At 43.9% G+C, this 14,574-nt stretch overlaps 1 protein-coding gene across 2 annotated transcripts in view; it reads left to right on the plus strand.

Annotated features, from left to right (window-relative positions):
- Positions 1–14,574, plus strand: part of LOC120986835 — a 129,032-nt gene that overhangs the window by 57,213 nt on the left and 57,245 nt on the right. For both annotated transcript variants that reach the window (XM_040415540.1, XM_040415539.1), the window contains exons 6-7: positions 8,547–8,681; positions 9,273–9,322. In XM_040415540.1, the coding sequence (XP_040271474.1) occupies positions 8,547–8,681; positions 9,273–9,322 (185 nt within the window). The remainder of the gene's footprint in view (positions 1–8,546; positions 8,682–9,272; positions 9,323–14,574) is intronic.

The raw sequence follows: 14,574 nt of genomic DNA on the forward strand, positions 1-14,574 counted from the left end.
TGGGGAAGTTTAGTACTTTCTTTTTATTTTTACATGGATACATATATACATACATAAATATATATTGTTTAGTTTTTTTTAGTTTTTTTTCTGTGTATACACATATAAATGCACCCATATATATATCTTTATTTTTTTAATTTTTTTATATATAGGTGGGAAAAAAGGAGGGGGGGGGAACAAGTCGGATGCAGCCTGGGTTCCCCTGAAATAGCCCTCCAGTACGGAACCCCCTGGAGCAGAGGGCTAATGTCAGAGGGAAGACAGGGTCACGTGCTCACGCAACGAGCGGCCCGTTGCCTGGCAACAGGACACCCAGTAGGGAGACCGACGCGCGCACCACGTGACCCAGCGGCGGGAGAACAGGCAGAATGCATGGAGCAAGTTCCGCCATTACCGCTGCCCTCAGCCGTCAGCGGGAGCGGATGAGTCGGGACCGGCAGGTAGGAAGACAAATGGGGAGGGGGGGAGTGTTCGGTACTTACCCAGGGGATACAGCTGAAGCTGAGTGAACCCAGACGAGCCCTGCTTACCTTCAGAGGCACGCTGGGGAACCGCTCTTGTGATGAGAGGAAGGAGGAGGTGACGTGGCTGCTAGCGAGCACCGGAAGCGCACGTAGGGTTTGAAACACCCCGAGCGAGTTATAAGTGCACCTGCGCCCCTCTCACAAATGTGGGCTGATTAAATCCCTCTAATGTGTCTATGTGTGGCCACCCAGTGGTTGTGCCATGGTTTGCAACCTGTCAAGGGTTTTGCTTGTATGTTGCACTCGTTAGCGATAATCTTCACGGCTATCCTCAGTGTAATAGGGCCTTAAAACAAATAAAGTAAACAGCCCCCCTGCTAAAACTGTCCCTCCCAAGGTTTTGCCACAGTGCTATCACTGAGCTGATTACTCTGATCTGTACATGTAACATATCAAAATACTGTCAAAATAACGATGAATAAATTCGGTACATACTGTAAAATTATTAATGTTGCAATAAGTCATTGCAAGAAAAAAAAAAGTTAAAAAAAAATAGTTTACTATTTTACAAGCCTAATGTTTGGTATAATTTAAAAAATGTAAAAATTATTTAAAAAGAAAGCAGTACAGTAGTGTTGATCGAGTAGAACACCTCGGGATGCTCTATAGAGCACCAGAGCACAATGGAAGTCAAAGGGAGAACCCGAGCATTAAACCAGTCACCCCTGCTCTGAAGAGGGGAGGGTTTCTGGTTTATAGGAAAAGGTCAGAAATTGATGGAAACACCACTAAAATGGTTCGGGAACAGCATGGGGAGGATGTCTGGATGCATCTTGGTCTCCCAGGTCGCTGCTGGGAACGATGTTGTCCGAGTAGTACGCCACTTTTACAGACTGACAATAATACGCACAAAATCGAAGATAAATTCGATTTTAGAGGAAAAATTGTTAGGAAACATTCTTTCCTGTATATTTACTTGTATATAAAGAGCAAGTGCTGGCAAAAATTACAAGGAAGAGGCACACCGTGTATATCACATAAAGGAGGGCCTCATTCACATTGTGGTACAATTGTTCAGGTAATGGGACTCCTACACTTATAAAGCCTATGCTCTAAGTGCAAGGGCTGATCTGACCATCTAAACTATGACTATGTTTCTATAAGAGCTACTAAACTAGTACATGGATTGCAGGATAAAACTTACCAGGAAAGATTAAAGGACCTTAACATGTATAGCTTGGAAGAAAGACGAGACAGAGGGGATATGATAGAAACTTTTAAATACATAAAGGGAATCAACAAGGTAAAAGAGGAGAGAATATTTAAAAGAAGAAAAACTGCTACAAGAGGACATAGTTTTAAATTAGAGGGGCAAAGGTTTAAAAGTAATATCAGGAAGTATTACTTTACTGAGAGAGTAGTGGATGCATGGAATAGCCTTCCTGCAGAAGTGGTAGCTGCAAATACAGTGAAGGAGTTTAAGCATGCATGGGATAGGCATAAGGCCATCCTTCATATAAGATAGGACCAAGGGCTATTCATAGTATTCAGCATATTGGGCAGACTTGATGGGCCAAATGGTTCTTATCTGCCGACACATTCTATGTTTCTATGTTTCAAAAACATTAGGGGTGAGGGTCTTCTGCTGAGCTGACCCTCTAAAACATTAGGGGGCGAGGGCCTGTTGGCGACCCTCTAAAACATTAGGGATAAGGGTCTGCTGTTGAGCTGATCCTCTAAAACATTAGGAGCGAGGGCAGCCTAATAAGCATAATGGAGAAGGAGGAGGACGAAAAAAGGAAGATTGAACAAAATACTGTTTTTTGTGGAGGAAGGGGTGCATGGGAATACAGTGTATTCAATACACCATAAAAGTCACATTTAAAGTGCCTTTATATTCAGCCGCTTTGCTCTGGTGGAGTAGAGAAGTCAGGGGCAATCCAGGCCTTGTTCATTTTGATAAGAGTCAACCTGTCAGCATCAGCATGTCAGTTGACAGGCAGATGCGCTTATCAGTTATTATGCCCCCAGCAGCACTAAATACCCACTCTGACAAAACGCTGCCAAAGGCAGGCCAGCACCTCCAAGGCGTAGAGCGCCAGTTCGTGCCACGTGTCCAGCTTGGACACCCAATAGTTGTAAGGCACAGAGGGATCACTGAGGACGCTGCGTACTCCACCATCTTCCAAAAAATTTTCCCTCCTTGTGACACTAGACCACGCATCAGGGTGAGGGTGCTGGCGGGGTGACATAAAACTGTCCCAGGCCTTGGAGAGTGTTCCCTGCCTCTGTTGGTACTGCTGTGTGTTCCCCTTGTCTCCCCTCCTCGCTTGGCCAAGGAACTATGTACTCTGCAGCCAGCGTTGTCAGCTTGAAATTTTTGGAGCAATTTTCCACAAGGACCTTCTGATATTGCACCATTTTGCTCGTCCTCTCCACCACAGGAATGAGAAATGAGAAGTTCTCTTTGTAGCGGGGGTCGAGAAGGGTGAACAACCAGTAATTGGTGTTGGCCAAAATGCGTATAACGCGAGGGTCACGGGGAAAGGCAGCATAACATATAGTCAGCCATGAGTCCCAACAAACAAGACTTCGCTGTTCTCATCAGGAGGATGACTCTTAATCTAGTCATCCTCTTCCTCCTCTTCAGCCCATCCATGCTGAACAGATGGAATAAACCTGCTATGGGTACTACCCTCTGTAGTGGAGGCAACCGTCTCCTGCTCCTCCTCATCATCATCATCCAAATTGCGCTGAGAAGACGAACGGAGGGTGGTCTGGCTATCCCCCTGTGTACTGTCTTCCCCCATTTCCACCTCTTCCACATGCAAAGCGTCTGCCTTCATTGTGAGCAGCGAGCGTTTCAGTAAAAACAGAAGTTGGATGATTATGCTGATAACTTCACAGAGGTCAGACATCCATGCCGACCCGTTGCTTGTTAAGAGCGGAAGTTGACTGGAAAGGCGACGACCATGTTGCAGCTGTTATTCCACTACTGCCCTCTGCTGATCACAAAGCCTGGCAAACATGTGGAACATGGAGTTCCAGCGCGTGCTCACGTCGCACAACAGTCAGTGAGCTGGCAATTGCAAGCGCCGCTGCAGCATTGCCAGAGCGGCGGCAGCTGTAGATGACTTTCAGAAATGGGCACACACGCGGCGCACCTTCACCAGTAGCTCAGGCAAATTGTGGTAGGTTTTGAGAAACCGCTAAACCACTAAGTTGAACATGTGGGCTAGGCATGGTATGTGTTTGAGCTTGCCGAGCTCCAAAGCCGCCACCAAGTTACAGACATTATCACACACAACCATGCCTGGTTGTAGGTTGAGTGGCGAGAGCCACAGCTCAGTCTGGTCCCTTATTCCCTGCCACAGCTCTGTGGTGGTGTGCTGTTTGTCAACTAAGCAAATTAGTTTCAGCACGGCCTGTTGCCGCTTCCCCACTGCAGTGCTACACTGCTTCCAGCTACTGACTGATGGCTGACTGGTGCTGCAAGATGAGAATTCAAAGGTGGAAGAGGAGGAGGAGGTGGAGGAGGAGAAGGGGGAATTGCAGCCACTTAAGTAGGTGGTGGCGGAAATCCTGATGGAAGTAGGGCCCGCAATCCTTGGCGTCAGTAGCACCTGTGCCATCCCAGGGTATGACTCTCTCCCGGCCTCCACAACATAAATGGCAACATTTCCAGGGCCAACAAAGGGGTGCGCATTTAGTGCTATGGCCTGTGGGTGGGTGGGTGGGTATTTGCGCTTTCATTCAATGGCCTGGGGTATGGATATCTGTATTCTGCGCTGGGACACAGAAGTGGGTGTGCTAGCTGATGGTGCTTGCAAAGGTCCAGGTGCAGGGCGGGAGGAATCCGGGCCTGCATCTTGGACAGGAGATTGGCCAGCACGTAACACAGGGGAAGAGGAGGCAGTGGTTTGACCCACATACACTGATTGTGGACCCAGGCGTTCGGCCCTCCTATTAGGGTGCTTTGATGCCATGTGTCGGATCATGCTGATGGTGGTGAGGTTGCTAGTGTTCACGCCCCTGCGGATTTTGGCACGGCACAGGTTGCAAATGACAATTCTTTTATCGTCCGCACTTTCCTCAAAAAATCACTAGACTGAGGAACACCTACCCCTTGGCAAGGGAGATTGCCGCAAGGGGGTGCTTCAGGGAACAGTTGCGGGCCTGTTTGGTGTAACCCGCCTTCTCCCTTTTACCACCCCACTGCGTCTTCCAGCCTGTTGCGGTGCTTCTGATATTTCCCCCTCTGTACTGCTGTCCTCGCTCGGCTTGCAACCTTCCCAGGTTGGGTCAGTAATTTCTTCGTCTACCACCTCCTCTTCCACTTCCTCACTCTGGTCATCCTCCTGACTTGTTGACCTAACAACAACCTCACTTATTGACAACTGTGTCTCATCCTCATCATCAACCTCTTGAGACTCAAATTGCCGTTTACTTATTGGCAACTGTGTCTCATCATCATGATTCACCTCGTGAAACACTAATTGCCATTCCCCACTGTCATCTTCTTCTGCTTGTGGATGCTCAAGAGTTTGGGAATCAGGGCACAAGATCTCATGTCCCTATTCAAGCGGGCTTGGCGAGAGGCCAAAATCAAGGAATGGCGATGAAATGAGCTCCTCTGAATATATGATCACTTGTTTGCCAAGACTCTCCATGGTAGGAGGAAGGAGGATCAGGGTGAGGATTCTGTTGACCAGACTCTTGGCTACTGAGACTGGACTTTATGGAAGACAGGGTGGTGCTCAACCGACTGGAAGCATTATCTGCTGCAATCCAACCGACCACCTGGTCGCACTGGTGTGACTTCGAAAGTGGTGTCCTGCGCCGCCCTGCAAACTGATACATGAAGCCAGGTATCGTAGATGAGTGTGTTTCTTGTGCTCTGGCAGCAGGCACAGTTTCACAGCTGCCTCTGCATGCACTATCAGCAGCACGGCCACTTCCCTGTCCCTTACTGCCCGCCTTGAGCATATTAAATGGTATATGTGCTTGCAAGTATGTCACACTTACAGTAGCGCAGGTTTTGTAAGTGTATGCACAAATTAAGTACACAGAATGTCACAGATATTTAGGATGCACAAACATTATACAGGAGATGTAGCGCAGGTAATGTTGCTGTCACCAGCGGTGAAAAAAATTAGACTGAATGTCACAGATATTTAGGATGTGCAAACGTTATACAGGAGATGTAGCGCAGGTAATGTCGCTGTCACCAGCAGCGAAAAAAATAGATTAAATGTCACAGATATTTAGGATGTGCCAACATTATAAATCACAGAAAAAAATGCACCAAACGGATATGCCACTGACTATACTAGCTAGTCATACAAGCAGATATTATAAGCTGAGACTTTTGCCAATCTATTCCTGTCAGGAACACATCGGAGCCCATCATGCACCACGTCACGGTCACTCAGCATGGCAAGGGTCCTACCACTACTCTAACTATGGTGTGAACACGGTCTGAAGGTGATGAAATCCAGCTGACAGCCCAGCTTCCACACAACCGCATAGCAGGACAGCTAATGCAATGTGAATAAGACAGGACTGTAAGCCACACCCACATGAGACCGTGTGATGGAGGCTACCAGGTGCAAAAGAAGGTTTAATGCCAGGTAAAGGCACATTCAATACATATAAAACAAAATCACATACATTTTTGTGTAGGATGCCTTTGTGGTGCATGTGGACCGTGCCGGCATCCTCCATTGTATGCATTTTTTTGCTGGGGATGGTCGTTTGCTGCGGTCCACATGCGGTGGGACTGCTCCCCCAATGAGAAACACGCTACAGTGTTTGGGGTTTGAGCAGCTCCCCCATATTTGCCACTATATTTCTGTGATTTTGTTTTATATGTAGTGTATGTGCCTTTGCCTGGCATTTAAACATTCCTTTGCACCTGGTAACCTCCATCACACGGTCTCATGTGGGTGTGGCTTACAGTCTTGCTTTATTCACATTGCATTAGTTGTCCTGCTATGCGGTTGTGTGGAAGCCTGGCTGTGAGCTGGATTACATCACCTTCAGACCGTGTTCACACCATAGTTAGCGTAGTGGTAGGACCCTTGCCATGCTGAGAGACCGTGACGTGGTGCATGATGGGCTCCGATATTTTCCTGACAGGAATAGATTGGCAAAAGTCTCAGCTTTTAATATCTGCTTGTATGACTAGCCAGTATAGTCAGTGGCATATCAGTTTGGTGCATTTTTTTCTGTGATTTATAACGTTGGCACATCCTAAATATCTGTGACATTTAATCTCATTTTTGTTTGCCACCGATGAACAACCATTTTCAGGTCTCTCCAGAGATGTTCGATTGGGTTCAAGTCACAACTCTGGCTCGACCACTCAAGGACATTCATAGAGTTATTGCTAAACCACCCCTGTGTTATCTTGACTGTGTGCTTAGGGTCATTGTCTTGTTGGAAGTTGAATCTCTGGCCAGTCTGAGGTCTTGAGAATTTTGGATTAGGATTTCATGAAGCATATTTTTGCACATTGCTTAATTCAGATTTCCCTCAACCCTAACCAATCTCCCTGTCCCTGAAAAAAGAACCCCATAACATGATGCTGCCACCACTATAAGGCCCCCAGAGCTAAATTTCAAGTGTCATAGCAAACGGTCTGGACACATGTCCATGTGAAATTTTATCTTTTCCTTATTAATAAATTTGCATAAAATCTCTAAAATTCAGTTTTTACTTTCTATTCATGGGGTATTGAATGCAGATTGATGGGAGAAAACTTAATTTTTTTATTTCAGCACAAGGCTGTTGCATGCAATTGTTTTTGTCTGGACAGAAACTGCCGGATCCCATTGTAGTCAATGGGGTGAATGGCAGAATACTGCTAGGCTGGATCCAGTAAACTCCTTTTCTCTGCCAGAAGAGCCTGCCAGATCCGTTAAACACAAGCTCTATTTTGTGCGTTTTTCACGCAACGCAGGCACCATAGAAGTGAATGGGGCTGCGTGAAAATCGCAAGCATCCACAAGCAAGTGCGGATGCGGTGCAATTTTCACGCACGGTTGCCAGGAGACGATCGGGATGGGGATCCGATCATTATTATTTTCCATTATAACATGGTTATAAGGGAAAATAATAGCATTCTGAATACAGAATGAATAGTACAATAGGGCTGGAGGGGTTAAAAAATAAATAAAAATAATTTAACTCACCTTAATCCACTTGTTCACGCAGCCAGCATCTCTTCTGTCTTCATCTGTGAGGAATAGGACCTTTGATGACGTCACTACGCTCATCACATGGTCCCTCACCTGATCCATCACCATGACCTGCAGAGTTGCCAGTTTCTAGACTTAGGAAGTTGCGTTGAAGTCAACGAGCGGCCTGTGTCTTGGTGCAGGTGGTTGCTTGCTGATACAGTTGTATAGTAGCCACAACATTAGAGGCACTGGACTAAACATCGGGGCTCAAGCCCCGAATGTTCTACCTGGCAACGCCCCTGGTGCATGAGCTGTGTCGGTGATAGCATGCACACTGTAAAGGAAGCTGTAAAATAGGCAGCAGAATGCCATCAAGGGAGGAGCAAGGAGGCTAAACTGACAGCTGTACACATCGGAAGGAAGCAGGAGGATGCGGGTAGGTACCAATCTGGGGAACAGACAGCAAGGACCTGGTGAGAGCTCCAGTGGCTGTGTTCACCGGGTCAGCACTATCAGTATCACACCTGCACAATTTAATATCCCTGGTCCAGAAAGTAAAGTGTTAGGGTAAGTAGGTTAAATACTTCTAACTTCGTTTTTATATTGTAGAATTAACATTGTTAACACTTAGTACATTGTTGAAGCATTTGTACCTGATTTAGATGTCAGGATTTATGATTACACTTGATCAAAAGAAAATCATATACAACTGAAGAATGACACCACCAACTAAGCCGTAGCATTTACAAGATAACCTTCTCACCAGCCCGTCACCTTTCCAGATCAATGAGCATGAAAGATTTAAAACTAAGAAAATTGCTCAATTAATAAATGATGTTCAGTCTTATCTCTGCATTGTAAGTTCATTGTTTTACCTCTTTTTATTTCCCTTTTCTAGGAGTACAATGCATACAGATATTTCACAGAAAATAAACATTTTTCCTGGGACTTTGTGGACTCCTTTGTATCTGAGATTTTGACCGATGAGATTGTCCCAGATGTTCTTATAGAGGCTCTAACTAACAATATACAGGTAAGAGCTGCTGCTTGCTGTTGAAATGATTGGGTCTTAACTCTCAAGTAAAATCAGACTGTAAATCTTCTGGCCCCTAAGCGATGAGGGTCATGGGCCCCTCACATCCACATAACAGGTGTTTCTTCATGGTTCTCATGGATGTATGGTCAAATGGCTGCGTGAGCTAAAGTCTTCTCAGTGGTGGCTGTCTGTAGACAGAATTCATATTCATAACTCCATATAATATGTAAACTGAAGCTACATCCCCTAAAAAGCGGGCATAAGGATAGGAACCCCTAACGCTTTGGATTGGACCCGGAGACGGTGCCCAATAACAGAAAAAATAAATACATTTTAAAAAGATGACATTTTCTAGAGTTTCTACATTTCTGAGTTTTCAGATCTCAATGCCAAAGCAAGCTATTAGACATATGCCATGACGTACATGAGTACGGTACCTGCATGAGAAATGCCTGTATAGGATTTATGGAAAAAAACACTAAACTTACTATACATTTTTATAAAATAGCTCCAGGAAGATGATGATTATTTAGCGTACATATATGACAATAATTCATACTCAGTTTTGTCTCATTGTAAAACACACAGATGCCAAAGAAGAAACATTATGGCAAGAAGACAACACAATGGAAATCAGAGTATGTATATGCAGAGTAATGTTACTTACATTATACCTACAGGAAATCATTTGATCTATTAGACAACACTCGGTTTTAAATGCCATTGTTTACTGCTCATTTTTGAATTAAAGAAGAATGTGTCAGAAATATTTTGCTCCCGCTAATAACCATGCTAGCAAACACTGCGGCAGGGGTCCGGAAAAAGTGTCACGCCCCTTCGTACATGTAGCATTCCATTAGATCTGTCCTATTGAATTTCAGGTCCTCCGCTAGATTCAACAAATGGAATCATTGCTATTTATATCCAGAGCATGGGTGTAGCTATAGCCATAGCAGCCATAACACTTGCTATGGGGCCCAGAGGTCGGGTACCGGGGGATGGGGGGGCGGGGGGGGGGGGGGCGGAATCAGGTGCAAAATGGAGGCTTTTTCCTGATGTGGGTTTCCTGATATATGGTTCTATTTTACTTACATACCTTTAATTATTACTGCTTATGCTGCTGTTTTAATTTTCTTACACAGCATGGTGGGGCCTCCATCTTAGTTTGCTGTGGGGCACTAGAGGTAAACCTTTTTGCAGCTGTAAGGGTGGAGGTACACACAGCATTTTGTAGCAGTTTTGATGCAGTTTTTTTTTTAGCCAAAGACAGAAGTGCATCCAGAAAGAGGGATGTCTTTCCTTTATATTCCATTCTTATGCACGTTTGGCTTTGGCTCAAAAATTGCATAAAAACTGCCACAAAAAGCTGTGTGTGACACCGTCCTAAAGTGGATACAATAGCATCCAGTGAAATCAATTATCTGTGAGCTAAATCCATCAGAAGCACAAATCTCTCTCGATAGTCTGCGGTCATCTGGAGTCCAGGTGGATTCGATTACAGAAGATTGTATAACCTGGATACCACTGTAACACATTTTCAATAAATAAGAGGTTTTATGTATTTGTTTTTATTTTATTCAATGTTTTCATTCACTGACAGCAAACAGAGTTCTTAAAAATAGTGAGGGGGAAAAGTATATTACATTTCATGTGTGGGGTTTCGCTCTGGTAGATAGGGTAAGCGGGCACAGTACAGAGGCAAAATACAAGTTCTTAACTCAAAACGAAAAAGTAGTAGGGCACTCCTACACTTGGATACACATAGGAGATTTAATGTAATACAGTTTATTCAAACAAACACTGTGTGCAATGGCACATATGTTAATAACATATAAAACTTGATTAAACAAATATTCGCATGCTATAAATTCTCATAATAAAATTAATAAGATCGATAAAAATGCACACTAAAACACCCACTTGAATATATAGTCCTGAAATGAAGAGCCTAATATGGACAGAGAAGGATAAATCCTTCCAACTAGGTTTGTCCGTAGTGTGATGCTCACATAGCAAGTCAGAAATATTTAGCTCTTTAACATAGTTCGTAGTATTCAGGAACTGCAGGACAAAGTTCACAAAGTGACCTCAGTGTTAACGGATAGGGGTAAGTAGTCTTATCACTTATGTTCCTTTGGTTTGGTTTTAATGTCCCAACTTTGTATATATGCACTGGTTCGGCAATAGTTTTCTACTCACGGTTATGCTGGCTGTATTGCGGTTAGCGTGGCGTCCCACGTGTGTTCCGCTTGCAGGCAGTGATGTAGCTTCCAGGGTTTGGATCCAGGGATCTTCGGTCATCAATTGCAGGAGTGCCGTAGTTAAGAATTTGTAGGTGGAAATTCCTGCCAGGTGCTCTGATCAAGCAGCAGGCTGGTTTTTACTGCGGCGGTCAATTTTAGATTTCTCCTGCCAATTTTGTTTGATACCGATCCCTCTCCTTATAGTTGGTTTAAAGCGCTTCAATATTCCGGTTGTATATTCAGTTTCACGGGATCCCCTTAACCAAACGCGTTTCGGAGTTGGCTACGACTCCTTCCTCAAAACGTCAGTTTATTCACACTTGAGGCAATTGCACCAAACTTTGCAGTCTTGGTTTTAATTCACCTGCCAGTATCCTTTCGTGAGGTCCAAAACAGAAAAATACCAGGCTTGTCCAAACCTCTCGATGAGCTAATCCACCCGGGGCATGGGATACGCATCGAATTTGGAAACCTCGTTAAGTTTTCGAAAGTCGTTACAAAATCGCAACATCCCGTCCGGCTTGGGTATCAATACTATAGGACTGACCCACTCACTTTTTGACTCCTCAATGGCGTCTAGCTGCAAAATTAGCTGCACCTCCTCGGATATGGCTTGTCGCCGAGCCTAGGGTACCTGGTATGGTTTTAATCGGACTTTTGCCTGAGGCTCAGTGTGAATGTCATGCTGGATTATGGAAGTGCATCCAGGGAGGTTCGAGAACACATCCGAAAAATGCAGAGACCAAAAATATCGGCGTTCATGCCAGCCTCACTGGTCTTGCCTGCATCCTCCACTAATTGTGGGGTTTCGCTCTGGTAGATCGGGTAAGCGGGCGCAGTACAGAGGCAAAATACAAGTTCTTAACTCAAAATGTCAGTGTTTATTCACACTTGAGGCAATTGCACAAAACAGAATGTAACTTTGCAGTATTGGTGTTAATTCCAGACACAACCCCTCACTGTGTCACACATGATACAATGATTATGTTTTTATTTAAATCAAAGAAAAATCACTCTTTACTTTCCTGGTGACAACCCCTGGTTTAATTCCTGACAATAGTACAGAGCTTCTGTATTTATTCTGGGCATCACACCCTGGGAATGTTCATACCTCCTAGCAGGGGCTAAGACTAAAGAATGGAAAGATTTCTTAGATCCCAATCTAGTCAGCACAAAACCAGTTCTGATGTAGAGGATCCACTTCTGCTGTGAGAATCCAAACAGTATATACTGCCCTGGATCCCAAAGGTGCTGTAGTGTTAACTCCTCTGTCTGTAGACTTGTACTTGTCAAGCAGATGGCCTAGTAGGGTTTCCAACAGCAGAAAATTATCCAGGTCGTCTTGAAGATTCACAACCATCATTTCTGACCTCAAGGCTTCTCCTGTGTCCCACAAATACCTGCTGTGACTGCACCATTTGTGTCTTTTACATGGGTTCCTACCCTATATCTTCCCTGTCCTCTTCATTTTGATGAGACCCCTAAGGGTATATTCACACAGACTAAATGCATGTCGGTAAAATCTGGCATGAATTTATCTGGGAATTCCAGCATAAATCCAAGGCTGACCCTTAGATTTACGCAGTGTATTTTGTAGTTTGTCATGGCTCAGATTTGACTATGTATTAGCCCCATTCAGTGGAGATAATCAACGTGCGGACTACTACAGTCGTTTCCGTGCAGAAACTTCAAAAATCACAAACCATTTTAACAAAACATAGTTTGATAAACCATATGCAGAAAATACACGTCACATAAACTATCTCCAGATTTCCTATTGAAAACACTAGGATTGTGAGTGGATTCCACGTGGATTTCGTGGCCTTGCTTTCTGGAGAGGCAATGGCTTGGGTGTCACCTCTTTGGAAACAAAGTGATCTGGTGGAGTCTTCCCTGTCTACCTCCCTGGTTACCTTTCTGGAGGTTGGTAATCAGTTCTGCTGCTTCCACCTCTCTACCCCTTAAAAAGGTGTTTTCACTGTGGAAGAATTTACTATCACGTTTCCCACTCTGGTGTTGGTTCTCGCTTGGAACAATAAGGCTTTAACCACTTCAGCCTCCAGTGCTTAAACACCCTGAAAGACCAGGCCACTTTTTACACTTCTGACCTACACTACTTTCACCGTTTATTGCTCGGTCATGCAACTTACCACCCAAATGAATTTTACCTCCTTTTCTTCTCACTAATAGAGCTTTCATTTGGTGGTATTTCATTGCTGCTGACATTTTTACTTTTTTTGTTATTAATCGAAATTTAACGATTTTTTTGCAAAAAAATGACATTTTTCACTTTCAGTTGTAAAATTTTGCAAAAAAAACGACATCCATATAGAAATTTTGCTCTAAATTTATAGTTCTACATGTCTTTGATAAAAAAAAAATGTTTGGGTAAAAAAAAAATGGTTTGGGTAAAAGTTATAGCGTTTACAAACTATGGTACAAAAATGTGAATTTCCGCTTTTTGAAGCAGCTCTGACTTTCTGAGCACCTGTCATGTTTCCTGAGGTTCTACAATGCCCAGACAGTACAAACACCCCACAAATGACCCCATTTCTGAAAGTACACACCCTAAGGTATTCGCTGATGGGCATAGTGAGTTCATAGAACTTTTTATTTTTTGTCACTAGTTAGCGGAAAATTATGATTTTTTTTTTTTTTTTTTTTTTCTTACAAAGTCTCATATTCCACTAACTTGTGACAAAAAATAAAAACTTCCATGAACTCACTATGCCCATCAGCGAATACCTTGGGGTCTCTTCTTTCCAAAATGGGGTCACTTGTGGGGTAGTTATACTGCCCTGGCATTCTAGGGGCCCAAATGTGTGGTAAGGAGTTTGAAATCAAATTCTGTAAAAAATGACCTGTGAAATCCGAAAGGTGCTCTTTGGAATATGGGCCCCTTTGCCCACCTAGGCTGCAAAAAAGTGTCACACATCTGGTATCTCCGTACTCAGGAGAAGGTGGGGAATGTGTTTTGGGGTGTCATTTTATATATACCCATGCTGGGTGAGAGAAATATCTTGGCAAAAGACAACTTTTCCCATTTTTTTATACAAAGTTGTCATTTGACCAAGATATTTATCTCACCCAGCATGGGTATATGTAAAAAGACACCCCAAAACACATTCCTCAACTTCTCCTGAGTACGGGGATACCAGATGTGTGACACTTTTTTGCAGCCTAGGTGGGCAAAGGGGCCCATATTCCAAAGAGCACCTTTCGGATTTCACTCCTCATTTTTTCCTGAATTTGATTTCAAACTCCTTACCACACATTTGGGCCCCTAGAATACCAGGGCAGTATAACTACCCCACAAGTGACCCCATTTTGGAAAGAAGACACCCCAAGGTATTCCGTGAGGGGCATGGCGAGTTCCTAGAATTTTTTATTTTTTGTCACAAGTTAGTGGAAAATGATGATTTTTTTTTTTTTTTTTTTTTTCATACAAAGTCTCATATTCCACAAACTTGTGACAAAAAATAAAAACTTCCATGAACTCACTATGCCCATCAGCGAATACCTTGGGGTCTCTTCTTTCCAAAATGGGGTCACTTGTGGGGTAGTTATACTGCCCTGGCATTCTAGGGGCCCAAATGTGTGGTAAGTAGGTAAATGACCTGTGAAATCCGAAAGGTGCTCTTTGGAAT

Source organism: Bufo bufo, chromosome 1 (genome assembly GCF_905171765.1).
Source record: "Bufo bufo chromosome 1, aBufBuf1.1, whole genome shotgun sequence".
NCBI lineage: Eukaryota > Metazoa > Chordata > Amphibia > Anura > Bufonidae > Bufo > Bufo bufo.